Source organism: Haliotis cracherodii, unplaced genomic scaffold (assembly GCF_022045235.1).
Source record: "Haliotis cracherodii isolate W230 unplaced genomic scaffold, xgHalCrac1.p SCAF_9, whole genome shotgun sequence".
NCBI classification, from domain to species: domain Eukaryota; kingdom Metazoa; phylum Mollusca; class Gastropoda; order Lepetellida; family Haliotidae; genus Haliotis; species Haliotis cracherodii.
In genome coordinates, this window is record NW_027266343.1 from 507,136 (window position 1) to 533,510 (window position 26,375).

General features: G+C 42.0%; 1 protein-coding gene across 1 annotated transcript; it reads right to left on the bottom strand.

Annotated features, from left to right (window-relative positions):
* Positions 1 to 3,697: 3,697 nt before the first annotated feature.
* On the bottom strand, positions 3,698 to 23,949 carry LOC139452072 (uncharacterized). The gene is made up of 11 exons (XM_071233384.1): positions 23,766 to 23,949; positions 15,558 to 15,774; positions 14,255 to 14,343; positions 11,313 to 13,279; positions 10,969 to 11,046; positions 10,282 to 10,398; positions 9,487 to 9,625; positions 8,843 to 8,969; positions 6,171 to 6,286; positions 5,516 to 5,614; positions 3,698 to 4,747 (listed from the first exon to the last, which is right to left on the bottom strand). Exons 1-11 carry the CDS (start codon positions 23,806 to 23,808, stop codon positions 4,683 to 4,685), a joined length of 3,057 nt encoding a protein of 1,018 aa, XP_071089485.1. The 5' UTR covers positions 23,809 to 23,949; the 3' UTR covers positions 3,698 to 4,682.
* Between the last annotated feature and the right edge of the window lie 2,426 nt (positions 23,950 to 26,375).

Consider the following 26,375-nt stretch of genomic DNA (forward strand, 5'->3'; position numbering starts at 1 on the left):
TCAGGAAAAATAGTTGTGTGTCTTTCTTCACAGCATGTACCATTTTTTAAGGCAAGATTATGCCTATACTTTTGCATGGTTCTGAAATATGGGGTGCTAGGTATTACACTGCAATTGAAAAAGTTTACACTTCATATTTCAAATGTTTTCTGGGTGTTGGTAAGTTTGCCTCAAACAAGACAATCTTTTGTGAAACACGCCCCAGTAATATTTTTTGTAGCCAGCCAATTCAGGGTGATTAAGTATTGGATTAAATTACTTAGAATGATGCCTGATAGATACCAAGAATGCCGTCAAACATGTTTTAAACTGCTTCTCGTTGCGACGTATCCGGGTCACCTACATATATAATTAGGCATATCACCTTTATGTCGTCATCTGGTTGAAAAAGGCCACCGCAGTGCAAAGATGTTACCCGCAACACCAGGGATGTGGAACACACACCTGCATTTCAAAGAGCAGTTCCCGTGACACGTCGGTGTTGCTGGTAGTCTAGGAAAGTCAGACTGGCCCGCCAGGCCAAATAACAGTTGTCGTCACTAAACCTAACAGTTAGTGATTCGCAATTATTGTATTCCTCGAGGTGTCCTATATCACAGACACATATATCTGCAACAGCTCCCATGATCAGAGACGTTTGCACGGGTAACTATGAATACCGAGACGGGGACGCCAACAGCTCATGTCATTATTTTATTAGGTTGTCTGGATGTGCGTCACCGGGGATCCGACTTTAATACGGAAGCCTTTAAGGGCCATTTGTTTAGTATTTATTGCAAGATACATATTTACACAACAAAATCGCTTACAATGTCATTAAAGCACGGAAGCCTTTCGGTTTTTGTTTTTTTTGTTTTTTTTCTTGAAATTTTAAGATACTAAGTTGAAATTTCAAGACACATAAGATGGTATCTTGAAATTTCTACTTAGTATCTTGAAATTTCAAGAAACAAACAAATGGCCCTAAAAGGTTTCCGTATTTTAATGAAATTGTAAGCAATTTCGTTGTGTTTATATTTCCATAAACGAATAATAAACCGAAAAAAGTAGGCTAAGAAGCTTTGTGAATACCGCCCCAGGCTTGCTAACGGGCTGTTGTTTCCTGATTGGTTGATAATAGAATTCGCGGGGCTTGTGTTTCTTCACCGCATCGATTCTTCCGTGGTGTCGTGTTGCACAAAAGGGGGCAAGGGTCGAGTTAAAAGATGAGACACAACAAATTTTATTTAATCATTTAAACTTTAGTGCACTTAAATCGCACGCACGGATGACTTCGGCCTCCATTCTGCATTCAGCTCATTGTGCCGACACCCAGTCTGCCTACACTTAAAACGGCTTAAAACAACCTCTCAGTTAAATAAGACAGTCCATTTGTTAACACCGGTATAGACTGATATGTATTCACATTTCTTATATGGTCTTTATAATTTGTTAGAAGGGTTAGTCTATTATGGGAAAGGGGAGACAGGTATGCAGAAAGCACACATTCACATTGAACTAATCCCCGAATAAAACTTATGTGCATTATAAAACACAGCACAGCCTCTCCCACACATGCAGGTAAAATCGGGGTATTATTCATGACCTGCAACCTACACACACAAATATATATCCTGTGTGTGTAAGTCAGCACTGAGCTAACATACCCGTGAAGATTCGGGGTAGAATAGGTCATTAGCAACCTATGCTTGCCGTAAAAGTCGACTATGCTTGTCATAAGAGTCGATCGGGTGGTAGGGCTCGCTGAATTGGTTGATGCATGTCATTGTATCCCAATAGATGCTCATAATGTCAATCACTGGATTGTCAGGTTCAGACTCGACTAGTGCTGAGTGTGGCGTTACACAACAAACCAACCAACCAGCAAACTGAACTAATAGTCCATTTGATAAAATAGTTATCCCACGACCCAACAAGAGCCTACCCAAGACCTCTAAAAAGACCATGTCGCAGTAAAGTCTGTTTTGTGCTAAGTATCTGTTGTCGCGGGTGTGAAATCGGATCTTGCAGCAGCTACCTTAACAACAGCAACAGCTGTAGTGAGTGAGTGAGTTGGTTTTAACGCCGCCAGTAACAATATTCCAGTTATATGGCGGTGTGTCAGCTTAATGTGGGAGGAAAGCTTGAAAGGATGCGGGTTTCAGACATTTACCACTTCAGTGAAACCCACGAGCACGGGTATGGTGCTGACAAACCTAGAAACATAATCGGGGCGAACCGGGATTCGAACTCACAATCGTAGGTTTCTGGCGTGCCAAGGGACTCAACAGTTGTAAACAAAGCTATCAATTTCTGGATGTCCGTTTGGCTGAACACCAAGACCCCTACATTTCGAGTCCCAAGCAACCCATGCTAGTCGTAAGAGACGACATGATGGGCCAGTGGTAAGGCGCAGTGAAATGGTTGTTTGCGTGTCATCGTACCCCGACGGCGTGGATCGTTGCTCATAATATCAACCACTGGATTTTCTGGTTTACTCGAGTATTTACCGGCCGCTGTCATACAGCTGGAATGTTGCAGAATCCGGCGTTAAACAACAAACAAATGCATGTGTGAGTTAAAAAATATGTATTTGCTGTGAAAAAACATTCCTATACAGATGACGGACTATTTACAGGAATATATGAAAACTAGACAAAACGCCAACACGATATTGGACACAATACTGAAAATAAACGGAAATATGATCAATATTCGTGAGGCATGTTTAGCTGACAAATATTATTCTTTGAGCACTTAAAACACGTAAAACAATGTTATTTGTAAACATGATTAATAGTCGGTTCACACAAGTATGCATATATGATGAAGATAATTTGCTGACCAAGCAGATTACAACCCAATACATAAAACCGATTTGATCTGATAAGCCACATCGTTACATGGATAATCATGGAGGAGATCAAATCAGAGTATGACAAATGAAAATGTGCGTTGCTGAATTCGTAATTAGAGATAAGTACAGCAAAAAACAAAACAAACATTAGTTAACATAATTATACATATGTTGTGTGGCAATGCATTATTGTGGGTTTATTGCTGATGATTGTTAGTAGCAGCGTATTGAGTTGCTCATAAAATGACAAACGTTTTGACCTTGGTGATACACCCATGGCATCTCGTAAAAAAGAGTGACCTCCCTTAGTTGTTTACAGTCCAGGCTCCGTCCCAGCGCTTGATACGTTACCCTACTTGTGTATAGAGTTCCGCTGTGAGGAGCTTGTGGACATTTCTCGATTCATGCTGCATGATTCGAGACACTTCGAGGTAGCAGTTTCGAGAATACAAACCTTCACTTCAAGCCCAGTAACCTAGATCGCTACAAAACATGTTTCCTTCTCCCATTTACCTCCATTTTGACAACAGTTGGCAAGGTTGCGTAGATTAGTTTTGGTTATGAGTGGTGCTCTACACATTGCAATTGTTATAAGCACTTTTGAGATACTACTTCATTACTTGAACCACTACTTCAATATATAAGCATTTGTTTCCCGACAATTCCCCAATATTTGATACGCCAAAGCGCCGGGCCCTGTGTCTCAGTGTTTGTTTGTGTGTGTGCGTATGTCTGTTTGTCTGTGCGTTTCGGTGCGATTCCTGTTTCTTGTCATCTGTATTTCAATAACATAAAGGTAAAAAATCTATTTGGGGCTTTATGTGGCTACATGTAATAAAAACATATTCGCCCCCCTTCCCCCCCCCCCCCCCCCCCACCCTTCGACGAGATGTCGTGAGAACACTAGATTCAGGAATGTGTGATTATTGCACAAACAAAGATCCTGCTGTTATATGCAAGCCTGGACGTCCACAGGAAACAGCTATGGAAATGACAGCTTGTATCAAACAGTAAATGCTATTTCTCTGCGCGTAAACCCACAACTGGTTCCTACGTCATATCATGTTTGGGTTTAACATCTAGTATTTTGCACAAAACAGAGTGAACCACGGGGCATAACAAAACATCGCGAGAATAAAAAAACACCACAAAACATCGCAAAACAATGCGAGAATCACAAAACACACGGCGTTCCCCGGGTTAAAAGACTACCACGTTCTTCCCACATGGACAGTGACACACAAACATGAATTTCAACACTGCCACAACATTCCCTCAGATAACAACGTTCAACATGGGAGTGTCTGTACCTGAGTATAACAAAGGCCGACACTTGGAGGGAGTGGGTCAGTGGGTTGGTTTAACGCCGTTTTGAACATCATTCCTGTGTCCCTTAATGTGGGAGGAAAGCCCAAAGTCATTCAGGTCTTAGACATTTACCACTTTGTTAAACCTACGAGAACGGGTATGGTGCTGACAAACCTAGAAACATAATCGGGGCGAACGGGATTCGAACCAACCTAATGTCTAGGAATTTATGCAATGGTAAACACATAATGAAATAGAACCTTAAGAGTCACAAACATAAAAAGCCCGATTATGACTCCCAAAATACTTTAAAATGAGGGCTCTCTGCCTTCATTGTAGAGATCTTAGCTGATGATTGACCCAAAGAAAATAGTCCTGCCCCCCTTGTTACCACGCCCTATACAGTGACAGATACCTGGCTTCTACTAACCCATTTTTTTTGCATAAACTGAAATCTTAGATCCTATTCAAATATAACTCATAAATCATTGTCCTTTTAAGTGAATTTTGCATTTTTGAACATATGGGTATATTACAGTCATAACAGGATCTTCTTGCACAATAACAACATGCTCACGAACAGGAGGGAAACACTGATTTTATCTGAAAAGAAATAGAAAACTCCATTATACATCAATATGAAATATGGACACCAAATATGACAGTGTTTTCCACAACATATGTTCTTCATCTGAAATTACACATACATTCAAATATTGTAATATTTAACCGCTTATAAATATTTGGTCAACACCACCTATAGTGTTATGTTGTGACATCAGAGACGATCAAATAATCTTGTGACATGGATTTTAACTACTAATTTTACTGGATTTTATTCTTAAAATACTAGTATACTAGTCTTTGAAAGGTACTTAGAAGTGATACAGGAAGAGAATTTATGGATGTCAACTTCTTATTATGAGGAACACAACGTTTTGGAGTATATGCTTACTCCTTCATCAGGTGAAGTTTATTCTTTCACTGTAATATTTCAGTACAGTTACCATGGTTACACTTCCCTTTATCATCTTTACCCACGCAAGTGATTGTGACTTTTTATCGCAGGGTTAGACAAGGTGAAGACATATTCCTGTTTTCATGTTGTTGTTTTTACAACTGACAGGTAGGGAGGGAGGATTTTATATTTCAAATTGGCTTTCTTTAGCAGATGGGGGGGGGGGGGGGGGGGGGGGGGGGCTTGCTCCCCCTGGATTTTTTATAGACATTTTTTCCTTGTGAAAGTTAAGTTGAATAAGAAATGAATACTCTTATTTGACCCCCGCCCCCCGTAAAAAAAAGAAGTAAACTACGACCTTGATTTCATGACATGAAGGTACAATGAAATGTGCTATTAAGTTTGTGACTCACCTGCTGAGCACGTTACAGGACTGAAAGCCCCCATTTTTCCATTGCCTCCTTGCGCAACCATCTGGTTAAATCGAGCTTGCAACCCGCTAGATCCGCTGCCTGTGAAGATAAATATACAAGGGCATTCATTTCCATAACTATTAAAAAAACATAATCAGAAAGAAAGCAATAACTATGACTGGAAATTTTCCTATCATTTTTTTTAACACAATAAAATCATACTCTTGTGGAGTTTACCCTCGGCACAATGAACCTCGCAAAGTGGTCCGACGGGTTTTCACAAATTCCACATGAGCCATAAGGATGAGTATGGGGGCATGCAGTCACACAGAGGTTACAAAAGATTCTTACAATCTGACGCATGCTTGAAGCTACAATATTAATCTCATGTTTTGCCAGCCAAATCTTGCAGTCACGGACGTTGTTAATAATTACCGTCGGAACTCGGTGCGCCTAAACTGAATCGGTTTTGCTCTATTAATTTTTTTAAGAATCTCCTATTGACATAACAATTATGCCAAAAAAAACAGACGTCGGAACTCGGTGCGTCTAAACTGAATCGGTTTTGCTCTATTAATTTTTTTAAGAATCTCCTATTGACATAACAATTATGCAAAAAAACCAGACGCAACGGACAGATCGGTAGCCAACCTACCAATGAAGTGGACGACCACTGATACGCAGCCATCTCCTTTGCTGTCGTCTCCAGACACCACGACGTTCCATTCATTCGTACCCAAAGCCCGAGCGTATGTGCGAGCGATCTCAATGCTGTGGAGAGGGGACGAAATCAGTGATGATATTGACATGGAGCAAACATTAACAACAAGCTCGCACAGGCACATAAAAGAACGTAGATCTACATGAATGGGGCGAGTGAACGTTATTTCATACTACTGAAAAGTTAAGGACCACCCGATTAAATACAGTAAAATGAGTGAATGAGTATGGTTTTACGCCGCTTTTAGCAATATCACGGCAGGGGACACCAGAAATGGGCTTCACACATTTTACCCATGTGGGGAATCGAGCCCAGGTCATCGGCGTGTCGAGCGAACGCTTTAACCAATAGGCTACCCCACCGCCCCTATATTAATATGAAAGATTTAGGTGGTCCTTGACTTCTTTTGAGTAGCATATTATACTGTAGCTGTAGAGTTCAGCGATCTTGAACGCGATCTCAACCTCATTTTACATATCCTCACATTTCACTCAGCTTCCAAAATAAGAAATGCCACCGAATTGATTCTGCGTTAGCTTGCTGTATAAGGCAACAGTCAGCAGATACACCACGATGGCCTGCAAATATTCAAGTCTGGACCAGACAAACCACTGATTGATATTATGAGCAATGTCACTCGCAATCAAACACCGAGCCTGACCACCGGATCCACTTTGTCGCCTATAGTGCATAGGATACCCAGGGGACCAATAATTCCTAACCCGCAATCCATAGTGGGGGATTCAATGGAGAAAATTAAATAAAGAGTTTAAATAAGTGGAGAATTTCTCGGAAGGATAGAGAGTCTCGTGAATAATGTCATGCAGCAACCTTTTAGCTATACATGTATTTACAATGTGCATACAGATGTCCATCACTTATAAACATAAAGTTAGAAGTTACATCATTAAGTTAAAATCGTATTGTCCAGCACAGCTGGCGCACTGACGTCACACAATAAAACGTCTATGAGATAATTAAGTGTCACAACTGGGCCCATCCTTCCTTTGTAACGTTGTCTGTCATTTATAATGAAGGATGGCCCCAAGGCCATCTGTCATGCAGGGCATGTTTCCGGTTCATTATGGATTAGATCAGCAGAAATGTCACTCAAATAAAGTCAATTTCTTCATGTTCATTCAAATGAAAGTGTATGTTATGCATTACGCATACTGTCCAAAGAGAAAACAACATTTTATATTCTAATGATAGCCAATGGCTATCGTGCTTCTGTCGATGTAATTACTAGCATGTACATAAACAGCGTGTCGACGACGACACTTGGTCAGCGGCTGCCTGTGTCCGTACTAAAGGCCTTACAGAAGAAGAAGAAGAAGAAGAAGAAGAAGAAGAAATTTGTTTTATTAGAGTGTTACATGCTGCAGTACAAAATATATGGACATATAAACATTTCATTAAAAAACAGCACCCGGCCAGTTGGCCTACGAGACACTAATTACATAATGGTACATTTAAAATATATTAAAAAAAATAAAAAAAATAAAAAAAATAAGTTGTAACTTTGTATATTACTACACCCACACCCACACCCACACCCGCACCCATACATCCCCATACACATTAAAATCCCACTCAAAGCATACAAACAGGTAAGGATACAGACAGGTAAGCATACAGGACGCTCACAGCAATCTCATGCAGAACATTCACGGCAGTCTCATACAAAACACTCACAGCAATCTCATACAGAACACTCACAGCAATCTCATTCAGAACACTCACAGCAATCATGTCATACATCTATAGACATATGCGTCCATATACACACAACTTAATTCATCAATCGTGTGTACTAGCCTACATGTATAACCAGCATACATACTAACATACCAACCTACATACATACCTATATCCATCAAACATAAATCAATCCGTATTATACATACACAGGTCCATCCATACCTATGTCCGTTCAAACACATCTCAATCCAAATATACTAACACACATACAACCATACATACATACAAAAGTACTTATGTTCGATCCCATATGGTCAGTCTGTGACCTTGTTACGCCATTAGTTCCTAAAATATAGAGGATAGTACGGCAGAAGTAACAATATCGACGAGATTAATTGTAACGGAATATCTGTCATTACTTACGGGAGGGGAGGAACCGAACACATCCAAAGAATGTGTAAGAAGAAATAAAAAAATAAATTACTGGGTGTCCTGGACAAAAAATGTGTCAGGTGCCCCGGTCAAAAACGAGTTTTGTTTCTCCTGTGAGCAAACAGCTTATATCTTAAAACGAGTGAGAATGATTTTACGCCGCTTTTAGCAATATTCCAGCACTATCACGATAGGGAAAACCAGAAATAGTCTTCACACATTGTACCCATGTGGAGAATCGAACCGGGTCTTCGGCGCAACGAGCGAACGCTTAAACCACTAGGCTACCTCACCGCCCAATGTGTCTTCAAGCAGAGACTTCGATTCCCGACATGGGTACAATGTGTGAAGTCCATTTCTGGTGTCCCCCGCCGTGATATTGCTGGAATATTTGCTAAATGCTAAAAAACATATTCACCCACCCAAGCAAAGACAAGAGCACATTGACCTCCTCAACAAAAGCAGCTACTCACGTTGATGTTGTGGAGAGTTTCTGGATGATTACGGTTGATTGTGCGGCGGACACTGGCAGGATGTTGGCGCATGCGATCCGGGTCATTGCTCCATCAGGGCCGTACAGCACAAAAGAATGCCCCACCACTGGAAAAATATATAATCATATTCTTATATTCTCAATCCTCGGGCTGATGGGTTTGTATAGGCAAACCGGTGGTTGTCAATGATACTTCAATATCTCCATTGTTGCCCTAGTCCTGGGTGACGATATGAGATGAAGTGGGGTGGAATGGGAATTAATGTCGCGTTCAAGATTATTGTGCTTATTGTGCGACGTGTTTGTGAATATCGGCTATTACTAGTTCGGACTAATGCCGGTTTCATAGTGCTAGCCCACTGAGTTGTTATGCGTCAGTTTGAGACTTTAATAAACAACCCGTCTGTCAGCATATCACGGCAGTCTGCCTTTAACCGAATCTGGGCCAGACAAACCAGTGATTTATGGTACAAGCTGTCGGCGCACGATGACGCGCATCTATCAATCACCGAGACTGACCATGCGGCCCTTGTGTCGCATCTGACAGTAGGGAATATATTGCTAGGGAGTGGGGACAGAATCTAACCGGTTTCCCACGGGTGTATTTGTTGGGGATAAACAAACCTGAATATTTCCCAAACAATGACAGGTTGATATCCGTGTAGAACTTCTTTTCACCAACACTGCAATGCCCAAGTCTGCCTGACAGGTCGCCGGCTGCACACCGCAGAGGATTTGACACGGAACACTCCGAATATCCCGTCTAAAAGGGATGTTGCAAAATACATTATTTCCAAATCAGAAACACTAAGGTTAACGTTGACTAATAACTGATACATAAATAATAGTTAGCCGTCGGTTAAACAAACCTATACGTGAAAAAGCTGAAACCAGTGCACCAAGATGGCAACACATCAACGGTAAATATTTTGTAATTATTTCATCTCGTCTTACCTACGATAGTGATGCTGTAATTGATGCTGACGACGAGAGCTGTTGTTTATCGATTTTAAATGAAAAATCCTCGAAAAGTTGGCTTTATCGGAAATCTTACATACTTGTTAACCTCCTACCTCCAAATATAAGGAATTAGGATTTTCTTATTGAAACGACGCTTTCAACACTTTTCAGTCATATACGGCGTGCCAGATTTACGTTGGAGGAAAGCCCGAAGTAATGCAGGTCTTAGACGTTTACAACGTTGTTGAAACCCACGAGTTCGCGCTGGTAAAAGTGAATTAGGTCGGAAAGTTATCGCCAGAGAATAACCATCCTCGATTATCTGCCTAAACAGGTTCCATTGGGTGTAAAAGACAAAATAGCATTGCAAATCTAATGAATGGATTACTGAGAGTCAGCGATGACACCAGGTGTTCGCGAAAAAGTTTAAGGGTAAGGAATGTGAGAAACAATACGTACATTGGTGTTGACGAGGAAAGGGTTGAACTTGGCGCCTGCGCTGTCACATCGTTTGCTGCTTGACTTCCGGTCGCGCCATGCCGGACGACTACCAATGGCCATCATGTGTCCCATTGTCTACAAGAAATATCAGACCCTAGAGATAAGGTGAGGTGAAACGGTGTTTAAATTTTCATTCAAGATTATTGCACTTTTATTGTTATTGTGGTGTGTGTGTACGTGTATGTGTGCGCGTGCGCGCGCTTGTGCGTCTGCGTGTGTGTGTAAAATCGGACGGCAGGGAATACTGATGAATTCGTCTGTATTTCAATAATATAAAAAGCCATTAGTGTTAAGTGTGTTTGTTTGTACTTGTCCGGAATAATGCCGGTTTGATAGAGATCGAACCACCCTCCTGTATCCAGACAGACGCTATGTACACTACAATATAGAGGCGATGGAAAGACGCTATCTGTCTGGAACATGGAACGAGGTGGGTGTTGGAAACGGTGGGATTCGGCTGGGAGGACCGGACATCAAGGAGAGAAACCCATCCAGGCGGGTGCGATCTAGGGCTATTAAAACTGAGATGTAGAAGTGGTTTGAAAGAGCAAACGAGAGAGAGAGAGAGAGAGAGAGAGAGAGAGAGAGAGAGAGAGAGAGAGAGAGAGAGAGAGAGAGAGATGTTAATGCATGATTATTACTCACATTTCTGCCGTCGGGGTATACAAGATCAACAAAGATGGTAGCGTCGCTCATGCTACCATCGGCGTACACGTACTGGGTCTTAAACAGAAACAGTTGACATGCAATGAAGGTTTGTCGCACTACATCGCAACTTCAGGTATACAATTCGTCAGGAAGGAGGAGAATGCAATTTCAATACATACTATCCGTTTGAACGGGGCATAATCAATGACGTGATTATAATTACATGATAATTAGTAGTAGTACATAGTGGAGAGTGAATGCGTTATGATGATAATGCGATGATGATGATGATGATGATTATTATTATTATTATTGTTATTATCATTCTAGGTTCTACTTACAAAAGTGACATGTCCACTGACATCCGAGTCTTTGGCTGTGAACACAGCTTTCGCCATGTGCCTAATGCCGCCTGTCTTCGACACATCCTCCACGATGTTGCCGCAGGTCCAGCGAGCACCGCCAACCATCTTGTGTATGACGACAGACCTTCCAACAACGCTGTACTGTCCAAACAAGTTGATCATATTATCAGATTTATTTATTTTCTTCGTCGATTCGTTATCCAGCATACCATACTTGCCGCTCAGGTCTCCGATCTCATATTGGTCATAAGTTCCATTTGCAGGGGCAGGACCATCAGCTTTGATAACTTTAAAGGGGTTGTAGTGCCCCGCCACGCTAGCACCCGAACAGGGACTCATGCTATTGGGCGGTACCGGGAACTCGTGGATATGGTAGCCGCCAGCCTCCTGTCCAAGATTCTCGATGTCAATTGAAACCTCAGTATTATGATTAGTGTCAGCATGCTTTTGGGTAAAGTTGATGAACCCAGTCACGTTTTGGACCCAGGTGTCCACGGTTGCGTATCGAGTCCTCAAATGAATCACATCAGCACAGGCTAGTGGAGTTTCTCCATTGTCCTTGGAACGAATCAACATTGATTTTCCTACGACACCAGCAGGTCCACTGAGAGGCACATTTCTAGACGTAAAGAAGAACCTGGATGGGGCGCCACTCGGTAGCCTGATTTTGAGGGCATCTGTTAACTTTGCCATAGCTCCCACAAGACAACGTAACGGGTTCGACATTTTACACTGAGAGTCGTAATCTCCCGACATGTTCACTCTGAACGGGTTGCTGATTGGGCCTACGGATGCGCACCGACCGCTTGTCTTCATCGCGTCATCGCCGACCTTGTTCTCATAAAGACTCCATCGGTGGCCCGTGCTGGGGTTGGCAGTTCCATCCGCATAGTTGAGCTCGCCGAAGATCCACGTGTCCGACATGGGGTCATCCATTGACTGACTGAACATGATTTTTCCAATGATCGGAAATTTGAAAGTGGCAATAGCGACAGATCTGGGGCTTACGTCGTTTATATTGGCACATATCCATCTGGGCGCGCCTGTAGTACTTTGGTGAATGACAACCGATCGTCCAACGATGCTGTACGGCCCGAACATTGGCATATTATAGTCTTTCATTGAATTATAGTATGAATCCTTACCAGCAAGACTTCCAAACTTGCCGCTGATGTCACCGACCTCGAAGCGATCTGTAGTGGAACCATTTGCAGGGAAAGGCATACGAAGAGGGTTCCAATGTCCACCTACAGCCTCTGGGGAACATAGTGACTGGTTGGCTGTGTATTGGTAGGGTACAGGATACAGGTGGACGTGGTACCCGCCTGCTTTACTGGCCAATCTCGCCAGATTGACATGAATGTTTGTCACATCGAAAGGCGATGCTTGTTTAAAAAGGACACTTCCTACAACTCTGCCTTTGTTAAACATAGCTGAAGCGTGTTTCTCTTTAACGGGATTGATCATCCCACAGGAAACAATAGTATTAGCATCATCAAGGATCACGAGTGTGTTGCCTGTGATGCTCGCGTTTCCTGACAGCGGCAGATTCATATCATGGACAAACTTTCGGGATGACCCTGCCGTGGCTCCAACCATCACCTTGCCCAGCTTCCCGTTCAGATTACCGACAGCGCATTCGCGTGGGTTTTGAATCGAACACGCCCCAGCGGATTTTGCAGTAGGGTCATAGAGTGAAGTTAGACTATTGCAATCGGGTGCCTTCCCTGAGTATATCTTCCACGTGTAATTAGAGGCTGCTGAAGCTGGTTGAAAGAGGTCTGCCAGAATCTCGGTCCTCATCCCCAGCTCACCTTGGCGGAACCAGACATCCCCGATTACGGGCCCCTGTAGTTGGGCGAAGGCTGTCGTGTACATGGAGGTCGGCTTCACCAGAGTTCCACACGCCATGTCGCCGCCTTTAGTCAGGAGAAGGGAGCGACCTAGAAACAGAAATGAAAGTGGGAAACTGCAGGAACTTATTATCAAGGGTATTATTTAATTATAAATGCCGTGGTCTAGAGCGTCTTCCCGGAGAGTGGAAGGGCGGGGGTTCGATGGTACTTGTTGTTACGCTGCCTGGCGCTCGGCATTACGGGGAAATTGACAGGGTATAACGGGTATACTGACATGGTTTAACGGTTACATTAACATGGTGTAAAGGGTATATTGACAGCATAACGTGGATATCGAAAGAGTATGCGGGTATATTATGACTCAGTATAACGGGTATATTAATATGGTATAACGGGTATATTAACATGGTATAAAGGGTATACTGACATGGTATTACGGGGAAATTGACAGGGTATAACGGGTATATTGACACGGTATTTCGGGGATATCGATGGTGCATAACGGGTATATTGACGGCATAACGTGGATATCAAACGAGTATGCGGGTATATTAATATGGTATAAAGGGTATATTCACATGGTATAACGGGGATGTGGACATGGTTTAATGGGAATATTGACATGGTATAACGGGGATACTGACATGATATAACGGGGGTTCTGAGACTCACTATAATGGGTATATTGACATGTATTTAAGGGCACATTGGCAGATAATAAAGGGCATATTATATCGACATACATTGTGTCTCTAGTATTTTGGATGAGAATGGAGTCAGCATTACTCCACATGGGGATCTCCCGTGTCCATTCACGTCATAATTCCAACTTCAATGCGGATCTACAATTGACGCAATGGCTGTTATAGTGCCGTGTTATAATATTTCAATTATATGACGGCCTGTCAGCTTAATGTGGGAGGAAATAGCTGAGTGATGCAAGTCTTAGATGTTGGACACTTTGGTGAGACTCAAGGGACGCAACTCCGCACAACCACCCATAACCCCTCCAGCTTTGCACTAATCCAGCAATGATAGTACCCCCGTGCCCCATGTACTCACCCAATAAGATGGCCAGATCGGGAACGACGCTGTTTGTTATCGTCATTGTCTCTTGGCCTGTAGATATGGTTGATCCAATATCAGGGACCCTGGAAGCAGAAATAGTATATGTTAGTATCCAAACTAATAAAAATCAGAAGCACTCCGCAACGATGCTTTTCTGTGTGAAGATCAAAGACAGGAGAATGCGTCAGGTGAACTTTCTAATCAGCCAATCAGCATCGAGACTCCGAAATTCTCGGTATGAGTGAAGTAAGCATTCAGACAACCCACATCTCGAAAGCGAATATGATATGGGAATAACGAATGCAAAATAATAAATCAGTTATGTTGTTAATGATAGTATACTATTCTGTTGTTTCTAAGCGTCATGGCATCTAAACCCCAAAAGGTGTACATGTGTGTTCTATGAGGATTCTGTTTTCAATATCCCGCAAGGGTACAATAATAATAATAATAATAAAAATAATAATAATAATAATAATGATAATAATAATAATGCTATTTATGTAGCGCAAAATCCACGTCACTGGGGGAAATGCTCAATGCACAAATTCAGACAGTAAGATAGTACAATGTGTGAAGCCCGTTTCAAGTGTTCCCTGCCGTGATAATACTGGAATATTGCTACAAGTTGTGTAAAACCACACCCTCTCAAACAGTCCCTAAAGAGTGCCATGTGCCACCGACAGTAGGTTCGAATCGAAGATTCTCCCTGATTATCATCCTTGGTAAGTAGGCACCCTACCCATGGGTGTCAGCGGTGATCAACGTCTAAGACTTTCTTCACTGTGAGGCTGGCTCACAATGTATGTTTGTTTGTTTGTAGTTTAACGTCGCACTCAGCAACATTCTATCAATATGACGGCGGTCTGTAAATAATCGAGTATGGACCAGACAATCCAGTGATTGACATCATCAGCATCAATCTACGCATTGGGATACGATGATATGCATCAACCAAGTCGGCGAGCCTGACCACCCGATCCCGTCAGTCGACACGTATTGGTTGCTGAAGACCAATGCTTACCCGGATGTTGACGGGTTCTGACATACAATCAACTGTATACTGTCAAAGCAAAAAGGGGCGGTCGGGTAGTCTAGTGGCGAAAGTGTTCGCTCGTCACGCCGGAGACCCGGGCTCGATTCCCGACATGGGTACAATGTGTGAAGCCCATTTCTGGTGTCCCCCGCCGTGATATTGCTGGAATATTGCTAAAAGCGGCGTAAAACCATACTCACTCACTCACTCTAAACAAAAAACAATCACTTTCTCTTTGTAAAGGGTTAGTCTCTCTCTCACCTGGTCCCGATAGCCATGTCCGTACACTTGTCTTTCACTGTCAGGTCCACCCAGGACTGCCTCAACTCCCACTGCACGCTACCGCTAATGCCGGTCAAGTTGAAGGTCACAGTCGTATCTTGACCCACAGCTGATTGCATGAAGGTTACATGACCGTGGATATTCATCATGTTTATCGTCGCTTTCAGTGTCAGTTGACAATGGCAGCATAGCAGTGCTATAGAATGAAGAAGTTAACATGTTAACATACTGGACTAAGTATTCAAAGCTTAAAGAAAGACGAGTTCTATTGATGAACAATAGATGCGACGTTTCGGTGTAGATCCTAACACCTTTATCGATACACCGAAACGTCGCACTAATTGTAATAAAGAAGTTGTTCATCCATAGAACTCGTCTTTCTTCATCACACCAACTTCTAAATGCCACTCAAAGAAGTTATTCAAAGCTTGTCTGTTTCTTTTGTCTGATTATTTACAGACCCCCGTCATATAGCTGGAATATTGCTGAGTGCGGCGTTAAACAACAAACAAACAAACAAAATTGTGGAACGCAACAACAAAGCGTACTGATGACGGACGCTAAAGTTGAGTAAGTTTATGTTTTCCATTTGGCGTACACTGTACGCATTCTTTATTCTTGAGAGCAATAGGGGCGCCAAGTGGTTAAAGGCGGACGGTCAACTCTGGTCCCAATCCCCACATTATTTAAAAACCGTTTCTGGTATCTCCGGTGGGGATATTCCTGGATGAGAGCTAAAGACGCGTGAAGTCACGGTATCTTGCTCGCGTCTTATACCACATACACCCCGGGGGAAACAGAGCGTTACAGCTGATATGAAGAGAACAGTTGGGCCTACTTTAAAGTCACAAGTTGTACTAGGAATATTAAACCACAATTCTGTTGGACAAAAACGATTATTTATACACGAAAAGGTGGGTCCCTTTCTTAGGTGACAGTGGGTTTAACGTCGGGTTATAAGTGTTCTGCACTCATTGAATACCCAACTCAGCTGTGCAGTGCTGTCCTTGTTCTGTGTGATGCTTGACCAGCTTGGCGGTTAGAAGGCAACTATCATAAACTGTTTATGCATTCCAAACTAAGGTGTCACCTACGAGGTTACACTATCAGGTTCCATCTGCTGGTTTCAATTGAATCACAAAGGAATGTGTCATATCAATGTTAAGTTTGTCAATGATCCTGTTCGCACATCCAAACATGACTTTGTAAACGAATTCTTTATATGAGCAGGGGCTTAAACATCTTTTTTTACCTTGTATTCAATGTGATGACGTCAGTTGTGTGCCTAGAATACTTCGTTAACCCCTCCTTGATGACTTGGTTACCCTCTCATGGATAACTTAGTTAACCACTTCTAGGTAATGTGGTTACCCTCTCCTAGATATTGTGTTAACCACTCCTTGATATCTTGGTTACCCCCTCCTAGATAACTTGGTTACCCTCTCCTGGATATCTTGGTTACCCTCTCCTAGATAACCTGGTTACCCTCTCCTGGATATCTTGGTTACCCTCTCCTAGATAACTTGGTTACCCTCTCCTGGATATCTTGGTTACCCCCTCCTAGATAACTTGGTTACCCTCTCCTGGATATCTTGGTTACCCCCTCCTAGATAACTTGGTTACCCTCTCCTTGATATCTTGGTTACCCTCTCCTAGATAACCTGGTTACCCTCTCCTGGATATCTTGGTTACCCTCTCCTAGATAACTTGATTAACCACTCCTAGATAACTTGATTAACTACTCCCAGATAACTTGTTTAACCACTCCCAGATAACTTGGTTACCCTCTCCTAGATAACCTGGTAACCCTCTCCTAGATAACTTGGCTACCCTCTCCTAGATAACTTGATTAACCACTCCTAGATAACTTGGTTACCTTCTCCGCTAAAATAGCATATGGACACGACCATCATGTCCAGTATTGTAGCAGATAGGAGAACAAAATAGTTTATATCATAGAAAATATCCGAGAGGAATTATGTACATTTGCAGGTAATTTGAATCTGAGGGGTATCATATGCAAGTGATCGATGTTCATGTAAGTACATCATAAGAGGCGACTAACGGATTCGGGTTGTCAGGCTGACTGACTTGGTTGATGCAAGTCATCGTATCCCAATTGCGTGGATCAATGCTCATGATGTCAATCACTGGAAAAAGAGGTAAGATTGGGTTTAACGTCGCGTCCAAGATTATTGCACTTATATAGCGACGTGCATACACGTGAATGCACGTGTGTGTGGCTGCTTGTACTAGTCCGGACTGATGCCGATTTATAGTGCTAGCACACAGAGATGCCATGCCGCAGTTTAACATGAATACCCCACACAGTATACTGACTCCGAACCGACCAGTCCTTGGTTTAACCCCTTAATGCCGAGTGACAGACAGGGTAACAACAAGTACCATCTTTTAACGTCTTTTGGTATGACGCGGCCGGGGATCGAACCCCGGGCCTTCCGCTCTGCGGGCGGACGCTCTACCACTAGACCACGGAGGTGGTCTTGCACTTTGATAAGTTGCAAATTGAAAATGTAGTGTACAAGCTGAATGCTGGTGAAAATGATCTACATCTATTTAGGTAGATTGTACAGTGACAGTGATATCGGGAATTACTTGTTTCGCCATTGATGGCCAGAGTGTAGTGGACTATGTTTTGTGTTATCTTAATTGTTTTCCAGGTTAACACATTTTGATTGATCCAGCGTGTACCATATTTACCAATCACCTATTCCCTTGTCGGTAAAATGACACCTGTCAATCAGGCAGATAACCTTACTGGTCGACCTAGATACGTCCAGAAAGAAGATAAGCGAACTGAATATATTAATTCTTGGAATTCGATAGAAATCTCGAAAACATACTTTTTTTAAAAAACTTTGAAAGTGGCAGCCCATCTGGCTCCAAATGAGAACAGAGTATATTAAATGCCTAAACGGTACAAGGCAATGGATACCCAGTACCCAACAATAATATCTTCTATTTATATTTCCATCACTGGAAAAGGTTGTTTAAGAAACTATGATGTTATGTTCACAAGTAGACATCTTAAACGGTGCAGAGACAACGGCGCCATTCGTCACCACTCGCCCCTTTCCGTAACCTGCAAGAAGACTCGTCCCCCATCGATGAATGGTATGTGCGAAAATACGACAACCCAATCAGAATGCGCGTTTGACGTCAAGTACTTCGTCAAAGAATCCCTCAGGAATGTTTTCTTTATTTTACATGTCTTGCATCTAAAAAAATACCCAAGACACAGTTAAATGTGTTCAATCATACTGTATAATTCCCTATGTCAATATGTACTTTACATTGCATCTGAAATATATATAATACATGTGGAAATATATGTGAACCATTACGCAACGAGTTGACAATTGTTTGGGGTATGCCCGTCTGCGCTTTTACGGAACCCGGTCGTATAAATGGACACGAGAGGGGCAAGGCTTATTCCGGCGTACAGACTAAGTTTGACTCAGTTTTGATGTTCAGGTTATGATTTCATGACAACACAAGGAAGAAAGTTACGTATTCCAAGATGTGAAGGATTATATCCACTTTGTATAATCTCTGTTGTGGAATCCGAGTAACATGTTTGTCTTGTGTGCCCATTTTACGATGGTCCTATGCAACTAACTTTACCTAAATATTATTGGCAGTATCCATCAGAAAGTAAATGTATACAACTGTTAAGTTCTTTTCAACTGTTAATGTTTGGCGAAATATATTTTCTTAGTTGAAAACAAAAGAAACAGATCACTTGCAACTGGTAGCTTAAAATCACTGATGTCCATCAATATAACGCTGTCCTGTTGTATTGTACGTTGGCGCACCGCCATTTTGAAACCGTTTGTGCTTCACTATAAAAAGGGCACACAAGCTATTTATAATAAAGTCATTTCCATGTCGAACGGTAGACAAAGATCTTAAGACTTATATAAATATTCATTTCTTGTTTTTAATACTCTTCCGTTTAGAGAGTTGTACTGTACGGACATTGAGGTTTTATACAGAAACAGTCATTTGCGAATAAAGTGAGTGATAATTGTTTAACGCCGCTTTTAACAATATTCCAGCAATATCACGGCGGGGGGCACCAGAAATGGGCTTCGCACATTGTACCCATGTGGGGAACCGAGCCCGGGTCTCCGGCATGACTTTCACCACTAGACTGCCCTACCGAACCTACGAGTAAAGAGTTACGATACAGTGCACCCCTCCCCACCTCACCAATCTGGGATACAGAGAGTGGACTGGGAAGACGACAGAAGACAGGACGACGGCACGTGACGCTTGTGTCTGTGATAAGTACAAGCATCTGTTTTACCGTATATGGTAAAACACCTGAAGATCACGTGATGCTGTGAATAGCAGAATGTCTCACGTGGCACATCCATCATGCTCAATGAGCAATAAGACGGGCGGATCCCCCAATGCATATGTAGGTCACAACGAGAGATCATGACAAATCAATTACTTTGTCTTTCCGGGCACGCCAAGGCAGTTTGTCACATGTTTCCTATTACTTACAAGAATGATCTGAAGCGAAATTCTGCTTAGTTTACACACATGCGGCTGAGTGAAATGTTATGTAGCGCCGCAGTCAGCAATATATCGCGGCAGCCTGTAAATACTCGCGAGTGGACCAGACAAACCAGTGACTGATAGCACGAGCAACGTACCGCACTGTCTGGTTTAACACGCCATGAGCAACTGGCCATCTGATCTGTTGCAGGGGACCTCATTCACAAGCATATGTCAAACATATAGATAGATATATAGATAGATAGATACTAATGGACAACTTAAATATTCCCATAACGACAACCTGCGGCCCTGCTAGACACCCCCTAAGTCAGTTATCAGCTAGTGAAGCCGGTGCTTATACTGTATATATGCCACAATAGATTATATTCTCTGGGAGACAGGAGAGGGTACTGGTGAATGTCAATGTCAGCGGATCCTGGTCCGGCCAATGGACACAACCGTGCACTGCGAATAGCAACATCGTAGATCACATACGAGCAACCGAATGTACTGGGGCTAACTTTAGGCAAAGGCAACACAACACAAACGACCTCGAGAGTAATTACTTGTTTGTTGTTTTACGGAGCAATATTCCAGCCATATGATGGCGGTCTGTAAATAATCGAGTCTGGACCAGACAATCCAGTGACTGATATCATGAGCATCGATCCACGCTATAAGGATACAATGACATGCACCAACAAAGTCAGCCAGCCTGACCAACCGATCCCGTCTAAGTCGACAAGAGTAGTGGTCTAAAGGGCTGTAGAAGACCTATTCTACCCCGGATCTTCACGGGTGGGGTGGGATGTAATGACACTGTATAGACATGGCCACCATAGCGCATGAGTCAGGGGCTGCTGGCCTCAGTGAGAGTGACACGAGACATTGATGTATATGTGTTATTACTTTCTATGCAGATGTGACAATGTAATCCTAGCTATCCGCTCACTGTAGCAATTTGCTAACAGTAACCTGACATAGAATTCCAAGAAAAGGCTTCACGTGTTTTATAATTTTCGGAATTGAACCAGGGTCTTCGTCGTGACGAGCAAACAAACAAACAAAATTTGCGTGAAATATGACTCTGTAGAGGGGTCACAGGTGAAGGCCACGGACGTCTTCCCGTGACAAAATATAACAGCAAATGCATTGTCACGTCACAACGATAATCATAGCCATGTAATGATTAAGCGTGTCCTCGAGCGACATATTGTTTCTTAAACGAAGTAAGAATGCCGCAACTCCTTCACCGCCATGCGCGTGGCATCCGGAATATCATTAATTTTTAAAATGCATTTAGGGGTCATGTACGTCACTCGGGACCAGGACAAGACTCGGATGACGTATCGGTTGTGTGTTACCAAACACGCTAAAAGGTGTGCTTTACAAATGATATTGTGCCATGAGTTCGCATTCATTCACCTGTAAGGACATTCGTGACCCTCCGCGATCGTGTTATTCCGGAACAAGCCGTGTGACAGGTTATTGCCATGTGGACAACAATATTTCGGGGAATGGTGAATATAAGACTGATGAATGTATGATTGTTCGTGGACTATAAATACGCATGTATGCTCGACCAGGCTGGGGCTACATAGGTGCGTCCCAAAGCACGCCATACACCCGTGATCGTAGTTCGTACCCCGGTTCACCCTGATTAGGTTCTGGTTTAGTCAGCGCCATATTCGTTGGTTATTGTACATGGGTACAATGTGTGAAGCCCATTTCTGGTGTCCCCCGCCGTGATATTGCTGGAATATCGCTAAAAGTGGCGTAAAACCATACTCACTCACTCACTCTCTAGACCTAGACCAGAAATGGCCACCTGGCCATGTAGCACAGCCCCTCTGTTTAATTAACAAAAGGCACACTGAAGGTTACATAACGTCACCCCGGACATATCGCACCTAGTTCCACACACCCGAAAGATCCGGGTTAGAATTGGTGTTCAGCAACTCATGTTTGTCGTAAGAGGCGACTAACGGGAACGGGTGGTCAGGCTCGCTGACTTGATTGATGCACGTCATCGTATCCCATTTGCGTAGATCGATGCTCATGAAGTCCATCATTGGATTATTTTGTCCAGGCTCGATTATTTACCGCCGTCATATGGATGGAATGTTTCTGAGTGCGGCTTTAAACAACTAAAACATCATTAACACCAATCACGCCACAGCGATAAATCACACTTTAATATGAATGCTACCTTATACGCGAGGCATTGTGACGTTTCTGTCAAGGTGTTGACTGACATTGCCTGTAGCTATAGTATTGCTGAGGAGCCGGCGTCAGAGAACATCTTCTGTTTCTTTCACCCAGCTCAATCAACTGTGGTTCAATGAATAGCTATACATGATAGGACGACACAATGGCGTCACTTGAAACCTGCCCGACAACTGTGATACAGTACCAGTGCCATTACTGCGAATGTAATGTAAACTGCCGTGCACTTAAAAAACTGGATAATACTAAATAGGTACAAACGTTATCAAACTGGCTGAAAACAGTCGCAGAAACATCGCAAACTCCCAGACACAACTATTACGTCCGTATCAAATACATTAACATCGAATAACCATTTTTGTTTGTTTCATTCCTTCAAACGTGGGCGTATACTTTCTTTTGCCCGGAAGTTTATTCAGTGGAATTAGTTTTAATTCATTATGTGTATTTCTTTCTCGCCATTTGTCATTTAGAAGAGCCGCGCGGTGGACAGTGTAACAGCTGACCTCGGAGGTACCACACAGGATTTACATTACAAGGTCAGTTCGGGGATTATTGCCCGTCATGCTATTTATTCAACGCATACACCACAGAAAGGCTAACATATCGTTACAGAGAGAGTACCATAATACTTTACAGGTCACTCGTATCTATATTTAGTCCATTGCCTAGGAACCTTATAGCCCGGTCCTTGTATACACGTTTAAGGATTGTTAGTTCTGGAACAGTTAAAATGGTAGTTTTCACGCCGTGCGTTACCTCAAATACTCGGTAGTTGACCACAAAAGCATATCTAAAGAGACTTGTTGACAGCACCGCGATGTTTACTAACTTGTCCGCCACAATGGATTTGACCCTTTCACATTTATGCGAGGTGGAGTGAGGTTCAACGTCACCTTCAAGATTACTGCACTTATACATGCAGGCGTATGTGGATGTGGCTGCTTGTTCTAGTCCAGACTTACGCCTGTTTTATAGTGCTAGCCCACTGAGATACCATTGCGCAGTTTAACATGGATACCCCACTCAGTATACTGTTCCGAGCTAACCAGTCCTTGTTTTATCCCCTTATGACGAGCGTCAGGCAGGGAAACAACAAGTACCATATTTTAACATCTTTTGGTATGACGCGGCCAGCGACTTTCTTATCTCCGCGCGAAAGCTCATTCCACTTGACCACAGAGGCGGTTTATGGCAGACGGATGTAATGCATCTATTTGTATTATATGTAACGGTCAACAAGCTTTGCATCAAAACCTTTAGTTTATAGCATCATATGATATGGCGTAAACACAAAATGTTATTTTATCCTATTTGACATAACAACTTCATAAAATGTCCATAATGAGATATTTTGAGAAGTTCTTAATTGAGATAAATCAACATAGATCTATATAAAATGCTTACTGAACATGCAAAACGAATACTCACCATTCATAAAAAACAAGGCTGCAAAGGGGGCGAAGATATCCATGTTGAAACAAATCCCTGTATTAAATCTCCCACCTCACGTAACAAGAATGAAATGTCGTCTGCAACAAGCCCGGCACTCGGGGCAACTCGATTTATTCCGCTTCGACTGTGGACCGGCGTTGACTGAGAACAGCAGTGAAATACCTTGGATGACACCGTTGTACGCATGCGCAGTAGGGTACTCAACATCCCCGTTATAACGCAATGGCCGTCACTCATCAGCGATTACTTACATAAACACGTAATGGAGGAAAATACGTGTGATGTACATTCATGTTTCTTTGCCTGTTCTGAACAATAGCTCCGAAAGAATAAAATATATTGTTCATGGTTCTGTGTGTAGTTGAAATAGTTTTGGTGTAATTCAAGAAATATCAAGTATCTTTCGTTATAACGCTATATAAACGCTCGTAATTCGCCATACCTCGCGAGTTGATCTGCCACCGCGTGCTCTAAATCCGGATTAGTGTGACGAATTCACCCATTGTTTTTATACAATGCACGCTAAATTAGACGGATTAATATTTGCATAAGGTGTCTGAGAACATTTTCAGGAGAGAAAGAGTGTCAGCGGTCAGACAACTTAAAATAACAAAAGAAAAATCGATTGAATGCTCTGTTTATACAGAGACCTCATACCGATATATGGTCTGTAGTTAACTAATGCTTTACAGACTGATTATCGGTGGTAGCAATAATCGTTTGGAGAAATCCCTGACATCATCTTCGTGATGGAGATATACTATAGGGAGCACTACAGTACAAGCTTACAGTCAACTTTTGCTTAACATGGCAAAAAGGATTACCAAGGTGACATAGCTGATCAACATTTCGACAAATAATTGTACACTTAAAGACTGAAGGTTGTTAAAATAATATTGTTTGGTGTCCGCTTTCCGTAGATCGGTGAAAAGCCGACACTTCAGTGCGAAGTGAACTCATCTTCAATATTTTCTATTTTCAACATGGAATTTCTGAAATCACTCCACGATTTGGTCAAAAACAGAAGATTCGAATAGCAGTTCCTAGTTTGATATTATAAATCAATTTTGGATAAAATATTGAAGTTTTGACTTGAGATAGTGGTGACCGAGCTAGGGGAATGGTTCTTAGGGGAATGTAGAACCAGAACTTCAATAAGTAAGGATAACAATTTATGGATGAATACCTTCTTTATTACAATTAAGAGCGACGTTTCGGTGTAGGTGTATGATAACAGTGTTAGCATCTACACAGTATCTCAAGCTTACTGTTACAGATTAATTTTAAATATATTTGTACATTTATATTTACCATGAACATAGTGACATACATTCACACACTGGAATATGTTGGTCCCTGGACGGTATTTGTATCAACAATCTTTTGATTTACCAATCCGTATCTCATTCATTAAATAGAAATATGTTTAAACCAGATTGGATCTATTTCCGGTCGCTTCTTCCAGACAATCCTTTCCTCTGAAAGGAAAACCGATTTTTCACAATATATTTTTCAAAACACCAAGCGAAAAAACAAACTAATATTATTAAAACACCTTGATGTCAAATAAGATTTTCTTGCATTTTCTGGAACACTTTTATAAAATCACACCTTTGGATTAAAATACATAGGTAATTCCTTATGGAATCAAGAGAGACTGTAGTAAAAGATAATATACAACATATATACATGTACTTATATAACATCAGTGATGGAACAGGTTTCTCCTTCCTTGTAAAATATAAAAGCAGGTCTTGGCTAGTTGTTTTTGTAGATTTTCACTGGACATTAAAAAGCATAGCTGCTCTATCTGTGTATAATTTTTAAATGAACTATTAAAATAACAGGTATTTTGCAAAGTTTTAAAACGCGAATCATCATAAACAGGACAATTGAATAAAACATGGACTTCGTCTTGAGTCACACTGTTATTACACAAGGGACATAGACGTTGATCAACAGGAAGGTTTTCATATCGTCCGGTTTCAATTAGAATAGGAGCAACACCGCACCTAACTTTAGCAAAGGCGTTTCGGAAACTCCCGGACATGAAAGATTTTACGTAATTTCCCGCGCAATAATTTTACTTAAATTTACGATATGCCTGATTCTGATAAATAGCTCTAGAGGCGATTAATCCAGCTTGGGATCTGCTACGTACACATGGATTAACCTGATAATCCAAGCCCCCCCCCCCCAAAAAAAAAATCCCCCTGGAATTGCTCCTTGTTCTCCGTATGCATTGCTTTGCAAAGAACACAGCCAAGATTAGACATGTGCAGCCTGTATTAGGTGACGAACAGGACGCCCGAAAAGGATTCCAACAAGTGATAAGAGAAAGGAATTACAAGTAGGGTATCAACTTTGTATAAAAAAACACAATTAGGGCTATTCAACGCTGTCTTAAACCAACACATCGCGGACAATCGACGGATTGAGGATTAAATCGGGGAACTTGTTCAAAGTTAACGTCGCCTATGACACATATCTGTCAATTGACACAGACACTTACATGGAGTGAGCAGGGCAGATTTAACGCTGTTTTGAAAAGTATTCCAGTTATGTCACGGCGTGTCAACTTAATTT